The 25,552-nt window shown below is 37.5% G+C and overlaps 1 protein-coding gene across 1 annotated transcript; it reads right to left on the bottom strand.

Annotated features, from left to right (window-relative positions):
- Positions 1 to 329: 329 nt before the first annotated feature.
- MTRR (5-methyltetrahydrofolate-homocysteine methyltransferase reductase) lies at positions 330 to 25,549 on the bottom strand. The gene is made up of 16 exons (XM_042837362.1): positions 25,252 to 25,549; positions 23,556 to 23,646; positions 20,968 to 21,156; positions 18,658 to 18,811; positions 17,381 to 17,498; positions 16,053 to 16,401; positions 14,702 to 14,824; positions 14,138 to 14,291; positions 11,107 to 11,195; positions 9,279 to 9,459; positions 7,406 to 7,448; positions 5,819 to 6,005; positions 3,417 to 3,535; positions 2,070 to 2,162; positions 1,795 to 1,974; positions 330 to 824 (listed from the first exon to the last, which is right to left on the bottom strand). The coding sequence occupies exons 3-16, from the start codon at positions 21,109 to 21,111 to the stop codon at positions 680 to 682; spliced, it is 2,079 nt and encodes a 692-aa protein (XP_042693296.1). The 5' UTR covers positions 21,112 to 21,156; positions 23,556 to 23,646; positions 25,252 to 25,549; the 3' UTR covers positions 330 to 679.
- Between the last annotated feature and the right edge of the window lie 3 nt (positions 25,550 to 25,552).

The raw sequence follows: 25,552 nt of genomic DNA, 5'->3' as shown, positions 1-25,552 counted from the left end.
AGGAAAACATAGATGTGTGCAGACTCATAGAATCACCAAGCTTGGAAAAGACCTCCAAGACCATCCAGTCCAACTGTCCACTCACCACCAGTATTTCCTACTAAACCATGTCCTTTAGTACAACATCTAAACATTTCTTGAACATCTCCAGGGATGGCAACTCAATCACCTCCCTGTGCAGCCCATTCCAGCATCTGACCATTCTTCTGGAGAATCAATTTTTCCTAATATCCAACCTGAACCTCCCTCAGTGCAACTTGAGGCCATTCCCTCTTGTCCAAATAGTGTGCAAGTCATTAATGTAATTGATGGTGTACAGTTGAATAACATATTTACTTTGTAGCTTCTTTATGTATAAATTATAGGAAAAAATGTGATGTAACAAACATACAATTATACTTGTACAGTTAAGTTCTCTCTTTCTACATGAAAGCAATCTCAAAAGTCAGAGAACCAAGGTATTGACACAGTCCATTATGCAATGTTGCTAAAAACAATACATTTCGAAGACAGACTGGTTTGCCATCCTTGAAAAGGCTTCACATTCCTAAGTGAAAGATCAGCAGAGAAAGTTAAAATGTGCGTGACAATGGCACTTTTGATGATTCTAATTAAAAGCATAAACGTGAAAGCAAAGCAAAATCTTTTGTCTTACAATGACACAGAAAAAGCTAAATGGTTAGCTCCAAACATCCTGCAAGTAACGTTTTGCTTCTCGAAGCATGGCCATGGTTTTCATTGCTTCCAATTTGTCAACTTCCATTTCTGTACTTAAAATGTCCAATAAAGCATCACTTACATCATCAGCCATGTGCTTCTTATCTCTGGGGGAGAAAAAAAAAGAAGGAAAATGCAAAACACTGTATTTTTCCTTTTATCAACAGTTTAAGAAGCTGTAATACTGGAAAAGATAAAAAACAGACAAGAACAGCTTATGTATTGTATATATATGTATTATGTATGGCAAGAGATCCACTGAGTTTTCACACAGCTGAGCATTGACAAGAACAAAGGTTTCTCTCCAACAAATATTACATGGTAATATACAAGGAAAAAAAATGTTGGATCCTCAGTTGAGCTGTCACAAACTAATTATTTTATTTTAGGGAGAACTGGACATGTTGAAGTACGTTATATAGTAACTGCATGGTTCCAAAACTATACAGTGCACATAAAAATCCTCACTTATTATCAAGTTATTTTTAATTCAAACAGTACACATTAATTTCTGCAGGAGAAAAGACTGACATTGAGCCCCGCGTTCAAACACCTCTCCATTTCTCAACACTCTCTCTAAGAATACGAAACATCCAGGTAAGTTACTGTTCACAAGCAAGGCTTTACTGTAAAGTATATTACTACTATGGAACTTCATGATGGCAACAGAACTTTGAAGTCTGGAATGAAAAACCTTAAATTTCTAGGTTCAGGTAGCATCCTGGTCCATCAAAGTGTGGAATGCAGCAGACATTTCTGCTGCCTCACCACTATGTGTTTTATCACCACATGTATTCCAGTATTTAATTTTCTTAAGAGCAATCTATTAGTTTGAAATCTATTACAGCTCAGTTGAATACTAAAACAGAAAAACAAATAACAAGCAACTGAAGCAGCAGGGGAACTTCATGGTTACAAGCTATGTTTAATGATGGACACAATAAATTCTGGTGTTCCAGAAAGGAAGTCTCAGTGTCATGCTGCTCCTTTTATTCAGACACCTGTAACTCTTCCTAAAGCTTCAAACTTTTGCTAACTCTGTTCTCTTTCTGAGACGGTCCATGACACTCTACTTACCCACACACATAGAAGTAACCACTCTCTTTCAGCAGGACTCTGGCAACCTCCTTTGCATAAAGCCTAATGACATCTTGCACATACTTAGGCTGAGCTACTTCTGCTGTTGAAGAGTCTCTTGAGAAACAAACCTTCAGATGAGTTAATGTCCCATTTTCAAGAAAACATCTGAGCTCATCTCTGAAAGGCAATAAAAAGTGTTAGTAATAGCTCGGAGATAAACATCCCCTCATGAATACAAATGAGACACACAGAATTTTAAACAGTGAACTTGCTTGAATAAATAATCTCTATCCTGATGCCGACAACCAAAGAAGAGCCATGTCTCTCCAAATTCCCAGTTTGTATGTTCTTCTCTCAGTTTCTGCCTGAACAGAAAAGAAAAAAAAATATTAATGTACTGACTTTATGTAAATGTATGTAAATCCAATCCTGTTTTATCAAGTGCAGAAACTAAAACTCATATAGTGTAATTCTCATTTATGATAGTGCTTCTCTGCCTGCCCTGAGGCTTATTAATGTGAAATGACTTAAGGTAAATAACCTTCCTTTTCTGATTTTGTTGAGTACTCACTTCTAGCCCAGCTCAAATTCAATCAACTTCAAAGCTTTTTTTTTGTTGTTTGTTTGTTTTTGTCATAACTTCGCACTAGAATAGTCAGGTATGGCACTTCTGAACATCTCACAGAACAATTCTGATTGCTGAATAAGGAGTAATTGTTACCCCTAAACTTTCATTGGAAGCACTGTAAAAATACCTGGGGAAAACTCAGCACAAATCATTTTCAGCATCTAGCTGCAGAAGACTGGAAGAATTCAGGAACAACAATCAATTTACTACTATACCATCAGAAAAGTTATTTCATTTTCTTCAAATAACTCTAAAGAAATTACTTTACAGGGGTTTTAGCTGAAACTGCCTCGTTACATTTGAGAGACCTTATTTAACATTGATCAAATATGTATGGAATGCTACAAATCCTTGAAAATAAAACACAAAATAACTCTGAGAGAAAGGAATGTTTAAGGGATAAAATTAAGTAAATAGTGAGGATTGTACACAATGTTTTGCTTACAGCAGGTTCGTGCAGTCAGAAGCACGTAAAAAATTCTACCTCTCAGTTTTCTTTCTTTTTAAACATATCAGTGGTGGTGATCTCACTTTTTTTGTAAGTTTCTTTATGCCTTACAAAATCAAGCTGCTGTAGGAGGAAAGAAAGGCATCTACCTTTGAAGCCATGCAAGTAGCAGAACTAATAAATAGAGCGCTGTCTGTAGATAAGCAAAAAATAGCAGAGTCCCTGGTCAAAATATACACTAAATGTTTATGTTTGTTTTCTATGGTTGTTTTGGTTTGGTTTTGTTATTTTTTTTTTGCTTCCACAGAGTTCTTTAAGTGTCATAAAGAGGAAACAGGATAAAAAAATAAAGCAGTAAGCAATAGTTTATACACATATTTGTGAAATTTCCACTGCTGTTTTTTAGTTTAACAGCAATAACAAATACAAAAACATACAAAAAAACAACATTTTTTTTCCCAAATTAAAAAATAAAAATATCTGAGCCTGAATTTTTTTCTCAACATTAAAAGGCTGCTTTCCATGTAGAAGTTTGGTACATACCTATGTTGCAGGAAACCAATAAATGGTGCAATTCCCGTTCCTGGACCAACCATCACAAAAGGGACAGATGGGTCTGAAGGTAAGTGAAAAGTATTGTTTGGACGAGCAAAAATAGATATCTAAAATGAAATTAGATAGAAGATAATCAAAGAATATTTGTAAGACATAAAATAGCATAGAATTTTTTGATCCTTCAGTATGTTGATGTATTATGAGTGCAGATACCCTTCCAAATCCTGCATTTCAGAGTTTATTTGTAATGCCACACATTTGGAATAAAATTACAGGAGTTGCTGAACAACACGCCTTATTTACAGATTTACCAATCCATCTATAGAGAAACCAGACAAAGCCAAATAAACATGAGCTTCTAATTGTGAAAACTGACTGCACCTTACATTTGCTGAATGCAGTCTTAGAACTCACTGAAAGCTTGGTAGGCAAAAGGAAGCAGTAAACTAGCCATACTGACTGTTACAGGAAACTCAGTTTTATCTTATTATCTATTTATTTATTTCTAACATTGCAAAAACTCTGGCAGGGGTAAGGATTTGTTCACAGTAAACTGAAATCTACTGAATCTGAGCTTGCTTTCTAATTTTCACACACACACATACAAAACTACATGATCTCCAAACAGATCACGTTTGAATCAACAAAGAATCAGCAGTTGACCTTCACCCACTAAAGTCATAAGCAAGAATCTGACTTATTTTGCATGATAATTAGGAATTTATTTCAATTTCCTTTCAAGTTTAAGGAGTTAAATGCTAGGCCATGTTATTTAAAGTTTGTTCTGTAAACTTGAGTGGTTTATCTCTACTCCCCTCCTTATCACTAAATCACTACACTGTTCAACAGGATTAATTTTCCTACTGAATGATTATTAAAAAAGAAAAGTATAATTCTTGCTGGAGGAATGATATTCATATTACTGTAATACTATTTGAAGCTACTTTCGAGTTAGCAGGCTACCATTCCTATTAAGAATTCCAAACTTGCCAATCCTAAAAAAGAATAATTCAACTAGTATACACATTTGTTCTGTAAAGTTTTCGCAATTAATCTTAGATATTTTTGCACAGGATCACTCTCATCCACTTTGTATTGGTACTTTATATACCTTTCTAATAGATATGCATTGCTGAACATTTATCTGTGCTGGATTCTAGCTTGCAAAGCAGATGTAAATGGTTCTGAATTTTATTCTGATTCAACTTGTAACAATCCCTTTGTTCTCCTTTTCAACCCACTCTTTCTCAAGTTTGATCTTAAACGTATTGCAAGTCAACTATATTTTAAATAAATAGCGATGTGACAATTAGAATAAGGTTCACCATGCACATATCAGTTTTTCCTTTGATTTAGGTTTTAAAGATAACTGTGGATTTTCTTTCCATTTTGCCAAAGACCTTGTATTATCAGCACAGTTGTCTTGTAACCAATGTATAAGCTTGTTTCAATTTTCTTGAACAAATATAGCACCAGTAGCTCTTCTGCCATATTATATACAACACTACATATATTATATACTGCAGTATACTCTAACATATACACCATAAAATATCTTGAGTAGGAAGGGATCCACAAGGAACAAGTCCAACTTGTGACTCTACAAAAAAAAACCTAAGAGTTAAAACACATCTAAGAGTGTTGTCCAAATGCTTCCTGAACACCAACAGGCCTGGAGCAATGAGCACTTAGCTGGGGAGTTTGTTTCCATATCACAGAATCAGAGTTTGTTCCAGTGCCTGAACACCCACTCTATGAAGAACTTTCTCCTAACACCCAACCTGAACTTCCCCCGTGAAGCTTTAAGCCACTCTCTCATGCCCTAACTTACACCTAATATATTTGAGATTGTGATGGATTACAAAGATAAAAGAGAGATGAGAGTATCATCTCCCAATAACAGCCATTACACCAGAACATCTTTAATGCACAGCAGAAATACCACAGAAGACTGTTCTCTGTATCACATTCAGTAACTCAGCCCTTTCAAACTGTGAAAGATCTGTCCCCCTACAGTCTGCCTGCCTTTCCTAAAGTGACCAGGTGCTTCTCAAACTGCTATAACCATTTAACTGGTTTCTTAGTTCATGAAAGTATATTCCAAGACTCATTTAGGACTACAGTGGAGTGATGACTGGCCTTTCAGCAACTGGAAGTTTCACTGCTCAAGTATCTGTAACTAAATTAAAATGTAAGTTTTAGCAACTTATCAATGCACTTTTAAACATATTACAGAGTGAAGGGGAATCTTAAAAGAATGCAAAATGCAGATGCATACAGCCCCTGCCAAAACAGCTGTTTTACATCAGAGAAGTAAGCAATGAAAACTACAATTATTTCAAACATGCACAAATCTAAAGGTTAATGGAATTTAAATGTAACATTCATACCTTTTCAGTTGGTGAACTTTCTCTTTTTATATCCTGCGTGTCTTTATTGGTGTGCAGTAGAGGTGCAACTAACTCAGCAAGCCAGCCTGTACAAACCCCCTTCCGTAAGACAGGTCTCGTGGGACAGGCAGGAAACTCCACAATATTAAACACAAAACACAGTTTTCCTGGCTGATACAAGTTTGAACTGTAAAGGAACAAGTTTTGTTATTTTTTTTTCTTCAAAGAATTATTAACTTGAGATAACACTGCCATCCTTCCTGCACTGCAGGTCCATTTTCAACCCAAACAACCTCACTGAAATCAAGATTCTCAGTTACCTCAGTTCAGTTACCTTTGTGAGATCTATAAGCAATTATAAAGCTTCCTAGGGCTAGAATCATGGGCCAATGCTGACAGGATGGAATTAGAATTCCTCTCTATCAGGTTTTCATATGTGTGAATTTGCCCTTGAGAATTCTACCAAACTCTTATCAGACACACAAAACAACACTGTTTGAAATAGCAAAATCCTGTGGTTTTTGTTTGGTTGGCTTGGTTTGTTTGTAAGTTTGATAACAGGGACTTCATTCATCACTTCTATCTCTCTGTTTTATTCTACGGAAGTCCTCTTTAGATATATTATCCTCTTTAGATATATTGCTTTCACTGAATTAACTTGCAGAAGACCTGAAGTACTACTCATGCTATTGCTGTTCTTTTTTTTCCCTTATGAAGGAATAAAGGCAATACTGTAATAGGCAAACTGGGAACAAAAACCACCACGGGCAGGAACTGCCTCCTACAGTAACTTCTCAGGAAACCAGAGGGAAACCTGTCAGAAAGAGGGAGCTAGGCAAAGAAGCATCTGAGATCATGAACCTCAAAAGAAGAAAAATAAAATAAAATAAAAATGCAGATATCCAAAGGCAAGGAAGGCCCTCTGGAAAGATGTAATGTTACACTATTGAACACAAATAGCTGGATTCTGATCTTCCAAGTCAGACTACACACACTATCAGGAACAGCACAAGGTCCTGGCAGTGAGTAAAGCTCCAGTCCCAGTGAAGAATTAGAAAAAGCTACATGCTTCACAGGTCAAGACTCATCCAGACCATCAGCGACTACTGTGCTTTGCTCAAAAGCTGCATTAAGTAAATTTCAGTAATGACTGGTAAAAATCAAAAGCAAATTCAATCTTCTAGGAAAAATTCAGGGTGAAGACAAAATTACAACTCCTTCACTCAGGGACAGCCACATGCTCCTTCCAAGAATAAAGGCAGAGTTCAAAGTATTCTTACTGCCCCACTCAGATGAACACAGACCTGCAGAATCGCTTTTCACCAGAAGGAGTTTTATGCGCTTGCCTACCTGTGTCTTTGCAATGTGGGAAAAAGGGGTGAGAAAAGGGAGCAGCAGGGCCTAAGATTTCAAGTTGATAAAGACAAATTCAACACTATATGGGAGATAAAAAAAAAAGTCTAACTGGAATGACCTTACAGAAATATTTTGAAGTTCATTCTCTAAAAAAATTGTAATGTGCGCACACACACTTGAGAAAAAAACACAGCTAAATTACAAAGAAGATATGATTGAATACTTTGTTACCTTGAAACTGAATAGGATCTGGCCTGTAATTTAGGGAGATGTTCTGGAAAAAACAAAAACAAAAAAACCTTATAATTTTATTCACCCCAATAAAAATCAAAATATAATTTAGCAGATGTCTACAGGTAACAAGCACAGTGTAATTGTACTGTACTAAGACTGAGTGGTTTTATCTCATACATAAACCATTAAGAGTGGAACTCTGATAGATTTATTTATTTATTTAGATTTTGTGGATCATCTGCTACAAATTTGATAAATAAGACCAAAACAGTTAATTTATGGGGTTCATGATCAATTAAAAATGATTGTAAAGCACACAGAAGAGATGACGGTAGTTATCTACCGTCTATCGATGGACAAAGTAAAGCTTCAAATTTCATTTCCTTCCCCTTTAAAGCAAGTGTGCTTTATGGAATTGAAAAGTTCTGAAAATACAAATTACTTGTTTGAATGTTTCCTACATATAATGTCCTGAAAGCAGGTGCACCAGTCTAATTTCAAACTCCTATGAATGCCAACATACATTTTTGAAATGAACACTGGAAAAAAAGAAGCCCCTCCCCCCCCCAAAGCTCAGCAACACCTGGAGCTTTCAGCAGTATCCATTCAAAACTGAGAGAGGAGTTTACTGGGCATTCTTGTAATTAAAGGTCCACTATATGCTACATGTACATACAACTACATCTAACTGCCCTCATACATACATATGTATGTATGTTCACATACACAAAAGGTCAAACTCACTGATGTCTCCGCAAGAATGACCTAGCATTGCAGACTGCACATTTTGGCTGAGGAGAAGAGTACATTAAAAGAAGAAAAGGACACGTCACAAAATTAACAGGGCTGTGGAGAACGGTGACAAGAAGCAAGAAATACCAGAATACACACACTTAAATAACAAGATAAAATACAGTGCAATTCAGCTGCTTTTTAGTTGTTTTCCATGTGTGCCCCCTTTTCGTGTACGCTTTCCCCAGCACATGGACTTAAATATGTCTTAAAGATGCTTCTCACACAGGTTGCAAGCCAGACGTGAGACAAACTAGTTCACTGAAATCACTTAAAGAAGATACCAAGCCCATTTAGCACATTACTTCCCTGGGAACAACACGTTTTAAAAAAAACTTTCAGAACTTCATTTTATTCAGTTCAGTTGTTACAGCACATTCCATGCCACCTTTGAGAAGTTAAGTCATTTTGCTGCCAGCAAGAAGACTCAAGTATTTGTATCAAGTGGAGCAGAGTTGCTATCTTTAAATCCCTACAATTTACTAAGAAGGAGTAATGGAGAACATGATCACAAGGCTATAAAAAGCAATTGCTTTGTTTCGTATAATGAAACGCAACAGGAAATTCTGTTTTTTAATCTGGAAAGTAACTACTATTATTTTAAGAGGAGTTTGATATACCTGCAGTTTTAGTCTTATTCCTTCAAAGTTTTACACAATGAACTCAGCAAGTGTATTAGATGTATCTTAAAACACCAATATTCTGGGAAAAGCTTTTTGTAAAAGCCCAAGAGAAGAACAATGGCAGAGATATCAGGGGATATACAAACACGTCTTTTCGAACTGCAACCTGCTGAAGAATTGGTTCTTAAAAACACTGCTCTTACAAACACCTCATTCTTATTTTTATGCACAGGACCAATTCAGAGTCATTAAAAGCACAGGTATGCAACTAAGTGCAGAACAAAGGCCACACACAACCACTGGTGAACAGAGTGACTGCCCCTAACATTTGAACTGGATGACTATGAATACTATAGCATTTCTAACTGAAGAGTATCTGCATCTTAAGAAACTGAATGCTTAGTCTGGTGCATTTTTCAGAATGAACTAAAACCAGTTAAGTCTAAATCACTCACCAATTAACAGGTTAAGTGAAGGCTTGCAGCTTGGAAAAGCACGAAGTAAATCCAGCAAGCAAACATTAGACTCTCTAATAAAATGAACGTAGTCAGAGGCTCCTTGTTTGCTGCAGAGCTCCTGAAGCCTCCGTTTTTCTCCTGCATTACTGGTGCATTCTACAAGGGCTCGCAAAAATGCCTGAAGGAAAGAAAGCAAGTAGAAGGTAAATAATTTGTCCAGTTGGGGAAACGTTGACAAATCTACGAAAAGCTTGAATTGCCTGTGGAAAGGAAGTGGTCAGCTTGCAGGTTAATGGTTAATACAAACTACAATTTATTTTCCAACACTCACTTTCATCTACCATGAATAATTTAAATTCCTCCTGCCACCCCTCACCCCCAAAGCCTGGGAAAAGCTAGCAGGTCAGAAAATCCTACTTTGCCTGAACAGGAGAAAAGATAGATAAACAGACTTAACCGATTTCCAGATAAATACTAAATTTATGAGATACTTGATTTATGTATTGGCACTTTAGAAAGCAGCTCCATAACACAAATTAATTCAAGACAAAACACCATTTGCTAAATTGCAGAAGCTGGGAAGGGAATAATACAAAGTCTTAGAAGTGATATTACTGTAAATAAAGTATGGAATTTATGAGTCATATAAATGTTGCTGCAGTGTTTTATTCTGTACTGCAAGAATACGTAACATTAACACTTTTCTTAATAAAATTAAATAGAGTGCTGAAAGATAAAAGTAAAAATCAGATGTAAATAGTTCCAGGGTTTTTTTGTTGTAGTTGTTTGTGTGCGTGTGTGTGTGTTCCAAAAGATAAAAATAAACATAGTATTTAGAAAGAAGAGTGATCCAAAACACCAAATGCAATCAGAGTACATATTTTATGCAAAAGATTACTGCAAAAATAACCTAGTGTTTGGGCAAACTCAAAATCCAGAAAATAATTTTGATTATGGACTTACAGCCCATTCTACACTGAACATGAAATAAAACGGGTTATAATAACTGGCTTGCTTGATATTCCCTAGCCAGCACTCTGCGTACTCCTACTGTTGAAAAGAATTTTCAAAAACTGCCAAATTAAATGAAGTACTGAACAGGCTGTACAAGTTGAGAGATTCTGTTCTACAGCACACTGTCTAATAATGACATATACTGGATCCTGCTTGTGAAATTGACTTTTATGAGAAGTCCTTCCAAAAACTGATTACTTTCATAGACCCAACCAACACAGCTGGTTAACATCGTGCTTTATCTTTAAAATGTGTTTTGACAAAACCAGAAATACCCATGCATTTTCAGTTGCAAGCTTCCACTTTCTCACAAGTACAAAATACAAGGGAAATAATATCCATGCATTGTGTGAACAAGCACACAAGCAAAAATTTTTCACTGAATTCTGCCAGTTAATAAGATGCGCAAGAAAAACTTTTAATTGTATTTAATTGTGTATTTCCAGGGACAATACAGGACCAACACGGTTGGGCTATCTTTAGTGAGACAAATGATTTGTCATTAATGCCTACAGCTCAATTCTGTCAGCCTTCCAGTTAGCTTGCATCAAATATCTAGCACTTTTATGCCCAGTTCCTTTTTTGTTCCAAAGTACAAAAGAATGAGGATACAGGTTTCAGTATCTTACAATTTGCCCTATATAGCACTAAAAGCAAAATTTCTTAGAATAAAGGATCAGCAGCGTGCAAGCTGACAATCCCTATTCATCAAGAAACATGGTAACTACACATGAAGCAAGGACAGAACTCATAGAAACCACACAGCATAGAATTACTATGGATCTCACTTCAAAAGAAGAAATACAAACACCTTTTTGGGAATTGCTCTTAGTTCCAGACACCAGGTTAGAATGAACTTCAGAGTACTTCTCTCAGGGATGTGTTGTGGACGAGTTGCTCCTATTTGGGAGAAGAATACATTCAGTTCTGTAGGATGAACTCAAGTGATTAGTGAAAATTACAAACTAGACAGCAAGACAGTTTTCCAAGGAAATGGCAAAAGGTTAACAGGAAAGAAGGAATACAGTAAGAGAAGTATATATATGTAAATACATTTTGCCAGACCACTGAACGCCTTTTTGCCACTTACGGTGTTGAGAAATGCAGAGGAATGCTAACAAGCAAAGGGACCATCCAACATTTTTTTCCACCTCCATTAATTAACACTCCTTAAAAAACAGAACATGCTTTCTAACGATTGAAACAAAGTTGTACACAGCCAGTGCCAAGGTAGACCTTCTGAGGCTCAGCAGATCACAGGCATTTCTCTACAAGCAAAAAAAAACCTGTCCTGTACTGTCCTCTCATGAAGGAGGAGCACTTCATCCACTGAGCCATTCTTTACGGAGTCAGTCAGGCTGAAGTCAGGCTCAACATCCTTGTGTTATGCCACACTAAAACAGATATTCCCCATTCTAAGATAACCCTAAAAGGAATACAGGATCACTTATGGGAAAAAACACTTATTAATTAATAAGCTCTGCATGTCTGAAAATGTTTCATTACAGACTGAACTTGCACGTTGGGATTTATCTTGATGTTTCTTGGCTTCCATTTCTAGCTACTCATTCTTACTGTCCTTTTCTCCATTTTCAAGAGTCCTTTACTGGAAATTTCAGTGTAAGAATATAACTATATAACTTGCTAAATTATCTCTTCGTATCAGCATTAATTGATTCAACTCATGCTATAAAAAGCAAAACTAGTTTTTAGACAGAAAGTGGATTCCATAAATGTAATGCAAGAAAGAGAAAAAATTTGTTTTTTCCTGCAACATTCAGACAGATTTTCAAAGTAAGTCTTTGAATCTTCCTTTAAGGATGCTCATACAACAAAAAACAACTTTTTTTATTAACTTCTAGAAAAAATAGAACTTGAACAATAGACTGTTGACTAATTTCTGTTTTGTCCCTTCATTTGATCCCATGCACTTCATCAAAGAATCACATGCTGAACAAAGAGAGGTTGTAAGAAGAATTCATTGGATTTCCCACTAAATCTTGCAGACATGCATCAGATGCACAACTCTCTATTCATACTCATCTCTTCTCCTAGGTTTTTCAGCTTTCTTCATTTGGTAGACCCAAATATTTATATAGTAATATTTATTTATTTAAAAAGTAATATTTATTGCAAATATATTTATTTGCAGTACTGCAGACGGGAGCTACTGAAGGCAGAGACAAAAGAGTATCTCTCTGTGACTACTGACAGAGACTCTGAGCATTACCTCAACTTACAGAGATTTTTAAGTTTTATGCAGCCAGATAGCAGGGTTCTGATTTGTACAGAGTAACTTGCTAGCCTTCAGGAGGGACTAAACTTCAAACCCACTTTCCTACTAAGATTTGATGTTTTAGCCCTCCACTGCTTCCTCCTCCATGTTCTCCTCCTTTATTGCTTTCTCTGAAGCTTCACTTGACTCCTTAAAATTGTAAATACTGTAAACAGTGCAAACAGGTGACAATGCTTAGAGTTTAGGCATTTGCAAGACTAGCCCTGACCTGAAGGAAGGCAGTTAAAAAGCCAGACTGGCTCTGCAGACATGGGGCTTATCGTCAGCACAGGGACCAGCAACTTATGTCATGCCAAATTAAAAAACAAATATGAAACAGAAACAACAAAACAACATGAACATGTAAAAAACTCATCAGTTCTACATGGGATACAAGCAATATTGTTTGTTGGCAGAGAGGGGTGTTAAGGGAAGGAATATCAATTCTCTGCTGCACTCATCATTCCCAAGTAGCCCCTGTACTCATCAGGAAAGGACTGGCTCCTAATTACATCCTAAACCTTCTTGTGCATGTACAGCTGCCTCGGGGATGGTAAAACTTAAATGGCAGTTAGATTTGTGCATTCCATCTGTACTGTTTTGATTATTTTGTCCTTCCAAATCTCTAAATTATGGATCAAGGACTGAGGGAAAGGTATGAACAGTACGTTAGAAGGCACAGGATCCCAATAAGAAGTGCAAATTCCCCATCTTGAAGATCAAGTAGGGTATACCAGAGCAAGAAACCTAAGAGAATGTAAACCTTTGCAATCACCAGAGCTTTTATGCACCAATGTAGCATGGCATACATTGGGAGAGTGAATGGAAATGTTATGTTACTGCCTGTCATATAAACCCACCTCATCAACTAACATGTTACTCATCAAAGCCAGGAACAAGGGTCCATTTAAATCTCATACTTAAGGAACAGTTTGTGCAGCCCTCAATGATCCAGGGAATCTTGCAATGGGAAATGATTTACTGGCAGACTGGAGCAACACAGACCCCTACTCCATCTTACTGATCTGGAAGCACGATTCAGCACCATCATTATGGCACCAATTGCATGGCCAGGACAGAGTAATTCTCATAGGTCCTGTTAGTAGTACGTGGACATATCTTGAATCTTACACATCCCTTTATGAGGAATGGGACCATAAAACTCAACAAAACTGATACACATAGACCAACAAGCCCCTTAAAAAGCATCATACAGCAGCAGTAAGTCCTACACTCCAGGAGTGCAGCCCTCCAAGGATGTAGGGCAGATGAACGTGAAAGGGAGATTTTACTTTCAGCTGGAGAAATGTTAGGTTACGTGCAGAGAAGCAAAGAAGATGAGTGACAGAAGAATCTCAGTGACAGGATCAAGTTCCCTTTCTTAAGCTAAGTCATTAACAGCACAAAGAGGAGCAGATTTTATGTGCCCACTCCTGATTTCTGGCGTACCTCTACAAAATAACAGTTGCATGGCAATACCTAAGTTCAAAATGCTAAAAACTATGCATACCAACTACTACTATCACAGAGAGGAATATCTTTTTATAACCAACGTATCACATCTTACCTTTTTTCTTAGTGTCCTGCTTAACCTTTATACAAACAAAATTCTCTCCTTTTTCAGAAAGTCCCAAGATGTGAAGTAGTTCTTCCACCTCATTGACATTATTGGGACATACTACACAGAAAGCATCTCCAGGTTGGTAATCAAAGGCTGTATTCTGTTTGAAAATATGAAATCATTTCAATAAAACTGGAAAGTAAACCAAGGCCAACATCATCCCCATTCCTAACAACGGTCTTCCATTCATTAAAAAGGATGTGGCAAACAGTTTCTGAGTACTTCCTAAAACGTATATTGAATTCAGTAGCATATCCACGGCACAACAAAGAAATGAATTTGACAGTCTTCATTGGTTTCTGTGGAGCCATAACATTCTGTAAACAAATCAGGCTTTGGACTTACAAAATGAATCAGCCTACGTTGACATCATGCTGCTGTACAGGAAATCTTTCTTGTCTTTTAACCATCAATTCTTTCTCTGCCAGTTATTATGCATAATACACATGCTTTTTACCCTTCATTTTATCCACTCATTAAAAACAAATTACAAAGCTATCACTAACTTACTGCAATATCAAGTTCTAAAAGCAATGCGGTTTTTACTGCATCTTCTCTAGTGAGCTGAGATGCCTTTGTAACTGGCACTTCGAAGGTTGTTCCTTCTGAAATGAGTGAGGACAGATGAGGATTCTGAAAAAGAGGACATGAGAACTTACACCAAAAAATGCAAATCAGCTGAATAACAGCTTACTAAGACAAGAAGATGGAAAACATGTATCTTCTACAAACATAAGTGTTTATCTCTGCATTTTTTAAAATCACATCTAAGTAGTAACAGGCATATTTTCAACTATAAAAAGTCCATTTGTCTGAACAGTCCAATGGCCCTAAACTGTTATCAAATGAGGCTAGTTGTTGCCTCTCTCAAAAGCTCTTAAAAACAGCCACTTTGACTTTATGGGTTAGTCTCTCAGAAGTAGCTTATCATGAGTGCCCAATCTCTCTTTTTAAGCTCTACAGCACCCCTGTCAGCCTGAGTGTTGTAATAGCAGAGTGCTTTTAAATCTCAGTATTTGGACAGTTGAACTCAACAACTTAGCCTCAGACCTGCTTCATTCACAAAGACTTGCCTGATAACCAGCACTTCTGACTGATCCCAGCTGCCATCTCTCTCATTTTGCATTGCTTTGGGGAACAGGGCCTTTGCCCTTTCAGCTGTGTTATCACATCCAGCTCCTTCACTGTTCCCTCACAGAATGACTAAAACATCTGCCGTTCGGCAATTAATCTGAAAAGTTTGAATCACACTTACCATTTCACTAAATGTGCCCACTTGAGATGATCACTAGTTTATGCTAATTCTTCTCCTTCTACAGCAGCTCTAATTTCTACATAATAAAAGCACACTGGTTTTTGATCTGCACTTCATCTTTTGTCTGTTATAGCAGAGTTATGGCCACTCTTCCACAATCACTAGTTTGCAAGTTATTAAATATACAGCAATATTTTGAGCAATCTAACATCTTCTTCTTCAGGCATTCTGCAAGTACTAAGAATTTGAACTGAAATTGCACCATAATCCTTTCCAAAGGAAAATGTTTTCACTGTCTGAACACAATGACTTATTTATTTATATTAAATGAATTGAACACTGATGATTTTAATTTTAATTTTTCCTATTCCTGGCAGTGTCGTTCCTCTATCAAATTGTAATTCACTTAAAATACATTTTTACATCAGTGTCCTTAATTCATACAGTGAAAATTACTTTCTTTACATACAAACGGCTTTTTCACTTACAATTAAAAAACTCCCGTGGCCAGGGATGTATTTCCCTTAGATATGTAACCACTTTTCTTTTTAGTAGCATGTTCTTACCGGAACTGGAGGCCTTCATCATTCAAAGTGAAGTTCTTACCTCTCCATGGGTGTCCTGAAACTGAACCTCTATATACCCTGGTGGCAGGGCAGGAATATTAAGAGCAGACTGAGAGATGGGAGGGACTGAGTGAACAAGTGAAGGTTCAGTGTCTGTAGCTGAAGCCACAACATTGATGTCAACCAATTTATGTGATGGACCATCAGAACTCCTCACTCCGTCTTCTAAATTCAAATTCTCGATTTTTGAGCTTAAGTTCATTTCATGCCCAACATGTGAGTCTGCACTGACATCATTGCTCATGCCTTCTTTTTCTTTCTGCAACAGAAATACTTCCTTGAGGGCAAGCCAAAGTCCATCAATCCAAGGATCAACCACTAGTTCCAATCTAAAGAGGGGGAGAGAAAAGAGAAGAGAAAATAAATTAAAAAAAACAAAAAAGGAATGGACTCGTTGTGAACTCATTGCACTGTTAATTTAGAAATGACCAAAAAAAGTAAAAAACCTATTATAACAAAAAAATAATCCTGGTAACAAATATTTTCATTTAGTTATTAATGCTATGCAAAAGTATATAGTCCGCAGTATACAGAAACCTCACTCTTTTTCCAGTTTTGCATTTTTATTTCCTTAGGCTGATCATCGTGACAGCAAGTTGAAAGCTTGGTAGCAAAACCTGCAGCTTTTCACAAGGAACAGAAACATCAATGCCTTAAAACAACGCTGCACTTTTACTATCCTAGAATGCAAAATACAATTTTTATGATTACGGTAATGTTTGTATTCTATTGCTTGTGTCATCATCCACAGAATCAGTAAAAACTGCACTTGAAAATAAATAAACCAAGACTGCAGCCTACTGGTCAGAGAGAGCAACAGAACAGGTAGGGAGCTGTTTTCTTACATCCCTCCTCTATTTTATAAAATAAAATTACTTTTACATAATTAATCTACCAAAAAAAAAAAAAAAAGAAAAGAAAAGGATACTTTACAAAACATGGAGAAGAAAATAAAACATACCTTAGAGTATGCCTAAAGCATTCCAACTACACACATGCCATGGAACTGGCTTTGTTTGAGTCAACTTGGATTAGATTTTAACAAGCTTATCTTTATTTGGAACAACTTAGTTTATAAAACTGTTGCATGCCCTCCATTTTTAAAGGCATTACAGATGTCTGCTCAGACTTTAAAAATACAGTTGCACTGAATGGCAATTAAGATTGAAAATGACACACTATGTTCAGATGGGATTAATTCCTCAGAGGTGTCGGGTAATCGGGTTCAGCTGATTTTAGAGTTTAGCCAAGATAATATCTAAATATTACATATCAAAGAAACAAAATTCAAACGCGTTTGGTTCTTACCCTACACAATCATCTGCTAATCCTGTATCATAGAAATGCTGGGCACCGAGTTCTTGAAGTAGTCGGTCTACTGTCTTTCCACCGTTACAAAAGAACGTGTACTCTGAGTCTCCCAGACCTAAGACATACAAAGAAAAAAAAGATTATGTCAGCCAGTCAGCCACAGAAGCTACACAAAGATCTGCAAATAAAACACAACTTTCTTACAGGCAAGCAAGATAACCTGATATATCAAAGCATATTGTATTTTGAGGACACTTTTATGACTTTAAAATAAATAAGTATATCTGTATTAGTCCCAAAGTATTGGTGAGAAAGTCATTCCTCCTACACAAATATAAGGTGAATTTATCTGAAAAATACTTTTCTTAGAAAGCATTTCTGAGGAATATTGTTTTAGATAGTGACTTGAAAAAATAATGATAATAAAAAAAAAACCCTTATCTCTCTGAGAGGAAAATGTAGAGAGCTGAAATAATTAGAAACGGAGTGAAGCTGATACTCTCTTCTGATAAATCACACAGTATCTCCCCTTCAGATTAGAACTGTCATTACCACTATACCTTGTTTAGTAGTAATACATTCTATTACAAAGTGGCAGCATTTTAAGTGATTTAAAAATATCAAAACCTTGACAGTCACCAACATGTTCCATCAGATGGCACACTGCTATGGCTTAAAAAAGACAGGGGACTCGGGGGTTACAGTCAGTGGACTACATGGAAGACCTGAGTTATCTGAATCACCTTCAGAGAGATCAACTCTGTGAAGAGTTACTCTCCCTGTAGCTCATCTTAGGAGACATTTATTTAGCTGTCCCGAAGACCTCTGGTTATGCACCACTATCCACCACTAAGTGTGACATTCAAAATGAAAAGACCTATAGCAAATGTAAAGGCATGAGATGATGCTAAAAGCTTATTTACCATAAATGTTTTACATTGCTGCACAGAAAAAAAACCAATCACTCACAAAGCCAAGCAAACTCAGCTAGGAGTCCATAGGGATTTCACATGAAATAAAAACTTCAGCAACTACAGATAGTTAATATCACGTTTTGTTTACGGAAAGAAAATTGAACTATAAAAAGTTAATTGGTAGCCTGCATTCAGATCACTTCTGTGATATTATTCCTTTATTGCACATAGAGATTAAGAAAAAACCCATAAAACTGTTGATACTGCAGAAATAAATAAAACAAACCTTATTTAGAAGTATAACGCAAAATTACTCGCTGACAGGCAAGCGCTGCATCAGCATACAAAACACTGCCTCACCTAACAATCCGTACTGAAGATGTGCCAAATGATCAGGAGGCAAGGTCTTATCCCGGATTTTCTTAACAAACTTGCGGGCAGTGTCCGGTGGGTCGCCGGTGCCAGTCGTGGAAATGACAATAACTACAGGATCCTTTTCTGTTTCCAAGTTGTACTGCGAGCAATAGAAGAAGCAATTACAAGGTGCCATTTCATAACTACTTGAGGCTTTACACATTATTTTCCTTCTCCCAAAGGCACACAGAAAATTTTTAAATCACATCTTACAGAAAGCCTTTCAAATAATTGGAGATTATTTCAGGGGTGCAATCTATAATCTTGCTTGTGGTTTAAACCCAGCGTACAGAACCAACTGAACACAAGCATTGTAATGCGACTACCAGAAAGCATATGAACTGCTGGGTTGCTCCTCAGCCTCCTCTCTGCCATTACAAGCAACCCCATCTCCTTCAACCACTTTGTAAAGTTTTCAGTTTAAATTCATTCCCAGCATTCCAAATTCAATGAGACAGTAGGGTCACGACAAAATATAAATAAAGATGTCAAGAAACACTGTACAGTCATTTTAATCAGTTTCAGGACTGCAATTCAAAACGTCAGAGTACAACTTCTCTTCTAAACACTTCACTTAATAAGTCACTCAAATCTCCCCTCATCCTCAAGGGATGTGGAGCTTACCTCTTACAAGGCAAAAAAAGATGAGAAACACAAAGAGACACATTATGAAGCAGCTCTGCCACTGTTAGTTTTCTCTTCACAACTTTCTTGAAGAGCCCAAGAACAGTTGCATGGAACTACTTAAATGATCATCTACTACACATTCTCCTCTGCACATCTGAAGAGTTCAGGAAATACTGAAGAGTTCAGAAATACTGAACAACTGCATAAAGAATGGCCTTCTCCAACTGACTAGTACAGACAAAACAAAAATGATTTGCTTTGTCACCTAAGGCACAGACAAACTCTGTGAACCATACAGATTGTGGAATAACCTGCCAGATCTAACTTACCCAGAGGAATTCATCAGAGGCCACACACAACTCAAGCAAGCTCTTGCTCCTGTTAGCTGTCATCCTGCCTTCCCCTCTCTAATTACACCTCATTTCCAGAAGTTCCCTTTGTTTACAGCAAAAATTAAGGGAACGGAAAAGCTTAAGTGATGAAATTTACAAAGGTGTAGAAATTATTTTTTCCCTCAGTACTTAATTCTCCTATTCTCAACTCAGTGCACCTTTCCAACTCATCGCTCTGAGTTGTCTTGCCAAATCTGACAAATGAGTTTAGTGGCAGGCCAATAATAGGGCTAGAAATATCCTGTCTGCTGCTTTTCTGAAACTAATCTCCAAAGCTATCAAAATGCAGAAGAAATAAATGGATGAATATAAGGATGATCTTCATGTTCCCCACTTGCTGCACGAGCTTCCTTGTAAGACCCTTCAACACGCTCACACTACATCATACTTACACTGAATAATACTCAGTAAACATTCATTCAAAAAGCAGACGTCCAGTTACAAAATGAATTGTATCCTCGACAAAGCAACTTGCTAAAAGGAATTTAAGTTACTTTTATAAACTTCTCACATTTTCAAGTGCATAAAGTGATAGGTTCTGTTCATCTCAGTTGAAATATTGCCACATTTTGTTTGTTTGCTTTTTTAAAGGACCTACTTTATGAAGGGAATTACAGTCCACCATGCTTTTTGTTAGATGACATGACAGAAACTAAGTTTTCAGACCATTACCTGTAGATAACAGCAAATACTGAAAAGCCACTTCCTTACTTCAGGCAGGCTTTTTTTTTTTTTTTTTTTTTTTTTCCCCTCCCTAGAATGCATCTCAAGTATGAACTGGAACATATCCTTATGTTCAATAATAAGGCACCATAAAAAGTCAAGATCACACTGGAGCCCAGACCTAACAGAAAGCAGACCTCAACATAACAAAAAGGTGGAAAAACTGAGTGATCATTTCTGCTAACTGGAGAGTTGACCAGTAAATACCAAATTTATCCAGTATTGTGTACATAATTAACTTTCAAAAAGTCACTGGACTGTTGTTAGAAACAAAGATTTACTGTGGCATTCACTGTTCTACTATGAAAAACCATCAGAAAGATTTGGCAGAAGGCTATCATGAGTCTGTAAGTCTCGTCCCAGTTACTGACTCTTAAAGACCTGAAAATCTCAAACCATTTTAGGTAGATAAATGTGCTCAGGCCTTGCTGCTATCGACAGCCACAACTCAAGCAAATGAAGAAAAATGCAGCTATTAAATACCTATTTTTCAAAGCAGCACAGAGTATCTCACCTTGTCCATCTCACTTAAACAGTGCATGTCAGCTTCAAGTCCATGGGCACCTGCTTGCAGACATATTTCCTCAGCTATGGCTTTTGCCTGTCCCTTTTGTGTTGCATAGAGGAGCAAAAATCTCCTTTTTAAATCGCAGCACATTTTCCAAAACAAGGAATGCTTTACTTATTTATTTTTTTAAAGACACTGCAATGAAAAAAAGAGAAAGAAAATGTGAATTTACTGCAACAGCAAGATTTTGCACTCTTTGACAGAGATACCTTAAGTGCACAACAGTATTGCTGTTTAACCTGGAAATTAGGTATCTGCTATGAAAAGAAGCCACTTCTCACAAGCAAACTTTGCAGGGCACAGTGTTAAGGACTCGTGGTATTTACCACACATGCTGTACTGCAGTTACACTGCAATATGTAAAGTCAAGAATCTAGCACATAAGCAGTGCAAATAGACTGGCTCAAAATTAAATACTATTTTTATGATCTAAGTTTTATTTTCCACTTTAAGTCGGTGGCTGCCTTAGTCTCCTTTCTGAGATACATTTCAAAATAAAAGAATACACAGATTTGGTGATATCCAAATACAACTACAACAATTGACAAATATCTTCTAAATTCTTAATTTCATCTTCTCTGAAATCACTAATTTTTGCACAAATGCACTTAGGCTTCATCCTCTGTGATTTTATTTTAGAAACAAATATTATTTTTCATTCCCTGATTCAAGAAGGTGCTTGTTACAGAAATGCAACTACAGCATCTATTTGTTTTGGATGTTGTTTCTTTTTGTTGAAATAAGAAAAAGATCTTCTGCAGGGTAAAATGCCACTCCTTCACAAAGTGTTACAAGAAGTAGCATGAGTGAGATGCGTATCTTTGTCTATAAAACTTCTCTACTTCTCTCATTCAAACTTTTATGATTTTGACACAGACAGAATACAAAAGATACAAGGACAGTACCAAGGACTACTGGATGAGACAAGTAGAATATTTCTTATGCATATATTACAAATTAATCCTCCGCCGATATTTTGCTATTACTAGAGAGATGCAACAAAACCAAAATACCCAGAATTAAAACTCAATAATTTCAGTTTCAAAATTGAGATTTTTTCCACATTCTTGCACCCGGCTTCTTGTATTTCGCCTACTGCCCACCCAGATTCAACTACATAACACATTCAGCCTACTAACCACACCACACATCCATTTGTGAAAACCTATTTCAAGATCATTTGAGGCATTATTTTTTGCTGTTTCTACCGGGGAAAATAGAAGAATACTGTACTATGCACACATGGCAAGATATTTCTCCCAACACTACAAAGTAAAGTATCTCCTATTAGAATACATATATATATTTAAAAGCACACTTGTAAATGAAAAGTGGTAAAACTAAGTGATAGCTTCTTAAGAGCACTCCGGCTGTGCCATACCTGAACTCCAAGAAAAATGCAATTACTGGAAAAATAAGGCTTTCATTGTATTTTGTACCTCTATGTTTCCCAGCATAATTTTTTACCTTAAATTGATTATATTCCCTACAGATATTTAAACAAATTCATTCAAATAACTCTTTTCATACAAGCAAAGTAATCCACAGAATGATTTCTTGCTCTCCTTTTTCAGAAGAAATTTTTGTTTGACAATACAGAAATTGTGAAGATTCATATTAAATACATTTTTAATACCCTCAATCTCTCTAGAAATACATATTAATCCTACTTCTATGCTATGCTTTCACCCTAATCACTCTCCTGTCCGCAAGTGGAAATGCCTGGCTAAATAAATGGATAAAAAAACCAGTAAAGATGAAGTGGTGTTTAATTACTACATTCTTTCTCATATCTAACAAAGGAAGAAAGATTATCAGGTTTCCACTTGGGATGCATGGTACCACAGAAGTCTTGTATAGACAGAAGTCTGGAAGCTAAGCAACCAACATGCTTCTTTTCAATTGGAAAACATGTGCATTGGAGAGATGCAAAACATTGCATTTGGAGAGATGGACTGCCGTGTATATGTGAATCCCCAGAGACCCTTCTAACTGGTGTTAGGGGCTAGTAGATTTATAGAGACAGAAGTCAGACCTACATCTCCTACAGAAGATGCGCAAACAAGAAAACTCACAGGGCCTAACAAGGAAACTGTGCTAGATATGCATTCCTCCTGAGAGAAGGAAATGTGCATATTTAATGGTGCGTACATGTACTTGCCAAAAAGGACAAGGCCACAATGACATGATTCCTTGTAATTAGGCATAGATGGTTGTTTTGTAGGAATTTATCAATATTTTACAAGTCCATGATATTATCTGTTTCATTGCTGCTATTAATCCTGAAAATACAGCTTAATTAACTGATTAAACAACAGTTCAATTAACTGCTTGACAGTTAATTATGTCATTAATAGATTGAGAAATTGCTTTGATCTTGATTCACACCAAACACTGTGTCCCTATGAAGCATTCTATCTCTGACATCAACCAGAAGAGCTTCAGGCACAGACTGTTCAAACGATGCCTATTAAAGGAAAATGAGCCACACCTACCCACAGACAAGTGTAGTCATAGAAGAGAAACACACTCACATTCAGGGGAGAATGTTGCCTACATTGCTTTTGCTTTCCTGCTCTATACACTCTTCAAAGATGATATTCCATTTATATGATATGGATTCAACTGAAAAAAAATAGAGAAAAAAAAGATAAGAAAAGCGTAATTCTTTTATACTGAGCTGTCTAGAGAAGTACTCTAACTTGGGTGCTATTACAAATTACAGATTTATAGGAGTTGAAAGGGGCCTCTACACTTTATTTAGTCCAACACCAGCACTAAAGCAGGTTCCCTACTGTAGTCACACAGAAAGTGTCCAGACAGGTCTTGAATATCTCCAGAGAAAGTGACTCCAAAGCCTCTCCAGACAGCCCGTCCCAGTACTCTGTTATTCTCACACTAGGGAATTTCCTTTTCATGTTGCGTGGAACTTCCTGTGCTCCAGTTTTTACCTATTACCCCTTGATCTATCTGCACACCACTGAAAAGAATCTGGACCCATTCACTTGTCTCCTGCTTTGGGTATTTATAAACACTGATGAGATCCCCATCTAAGACTTTTCCTTTCCAGGCTGAACAGCCACAGCTCTCTCAGCTTTTCCTCATAAAGGAGATGCTCCAAGCCTCTCTCATCCTCTGCTGCACCCTTTCTAGAAGTTCCCTGTCTCGAGCTGAGGAGCCCAGGACGTACTGAAGTACACGGTACTCCAGATGTGGCCTCACCAGGGCAGAGGAGAGGGGAAGGATTACCTTCCTCGACCTGCTGGCCACACTCTTTGGAAGGCATCCCAGGGTCCCACTGGCCTTCTTGGCTACAAGGGTGCATTGCTGGCTCGTGGCCAGCCTGCTGTCCACCAGGACACTGAGGCCCTTCTCTGTGCAGCTTCACAGAGCAACAGTGTTTTAACAGGTTTTATGTTGGCAGTCACGTGCCAAAAACCAATACAATGTTTAAGCTGGGAAAACAAACCAGGATTTGCTGATTGCAGGGTTGCTAGAATTAAGGTAGTTTGGTTAGGTTGCGGTTGGACTTGATGATCTTTGAGGTCTTTTCTAACCTGAGAAATTCTATGATTCTATGACTCAAATTAGGGCTTAACAAGAAACTAAGGAAGAAAATCTGCATTATAACTAATTTGATTTAGTGCTCAGAAGAGTCAGAATACTCACAGTACTCAGAATATTAACAGTGAGTCCATCAGCTCTGCGGCCAACACACTGTAGGACCAAGCAAGCTATTTATGCATGCCCTGGCACGCTTTCATAGAGGCAGGGGCACCAGCACTGGTAGTTACACAGCTTTGAAGGGCTCTCATCACTTCTTATATATGTCTAAAGTGCAGGAGTCAAGTAGATGGGGCCAAGCTCTTTTCTGTGCTGTACAGCAATAGAACAAGGGGCAACAGGCACAAACTGCAACACAGAAGTTCATATGAAGGTGAGAAAAAACTTAGAGGGCGTTAGAGCCCTGGAAGAGGCTGCACAGAGAGGCTGTGGAGTCTCATTCTCTGGAGATATTCAAAACCAGAGTGCTTTCCTGTACTAACCCCTACAGGGAACCTGCTTTGCCGGGGGCTGGCACTAGACGGTCTCCAGAGGTCCCTCCCAAACCTCCCATTCTGCCAGCCTATGTCCCACAGGCCGGGCTAGCTGGCTAACGCACACGGTTTGGCAGCGCTTCATCCTGAGCGGCCGCAGACGGGATAAAAACAGAAGAAACTTCTGCAGTACCTTCACGCTTTTCCGTGGGCTTTAAGCTGGATGGCGACACCGCGACCTCACAGGCAGGCCAGTCCGTGCATTGTTTTGTTTTGTTTCTTTAACAGGAGCTGGCTTGCTGGGAATCACTTTCTCTCTGTCCCAGGCAGCAGAATAGGTCCGTCCCCTTCCTCTCCCTCCGGGCTGAGACGAGAAGCGCGGAGTGAGGACACATCCGCTTTTATGTCACCTCCGGAAGTCAGAGCAGCCGGAACGCGGCAAGCCCCGGTTCCGTGCAGCTTGGCACCCCGGCACTCCGCAACCCGGCCCAGCA

This window comes from Centrocercus urophasianus, unplaced genomic scaffold (assembly GCF_019232065.1).
Source record: "Centrocercus urophasianus isolate 14NV4802_14NV808 unplaced genomic scaffold, USGS_Curo_1.0 seq_11, whole genome shotgun sequence".
Classification (NCBI taxonomy): Eukaryota; Metazoa; Chordata; class Aves; order Galliformes; family Phasianidae; genus Centrocercus; species Centrocercus urophasianus.
The sequence above is the reverse complement of the archived record's forward strand: the minus strand, read 5'-3'. Positions and strand labels throughout refer to the sequence as shown.

What these genes read in the sequence shown, in the direction of transcription:
- MTRR (XM_042837362.1), bottom strand. Translation starts at nt 21,111, where the DNA reads ATGTGCTGCGATTTAAAAAGGAGATTTTTGCTCCTCTATGCAACACAA. An exon ending in GTTTAAGTGAGATGGACAAG is followed by an intron (nt 18,812 to 20,967) that starts GTGAGATACTCT and finishes TATTGCTCGCAG; the next exon opens with TACAACTTGGAAACAGAAAA. An exon ending in TTAGCAGATGATTGTGTAGG is followed by an intron (nt 16,402 to 17,380) that starts GTAAGAACCAAA and finishes CCCCCTCTTTAG; the next exon opens with ATTGGAACTAGTGGTTGATC.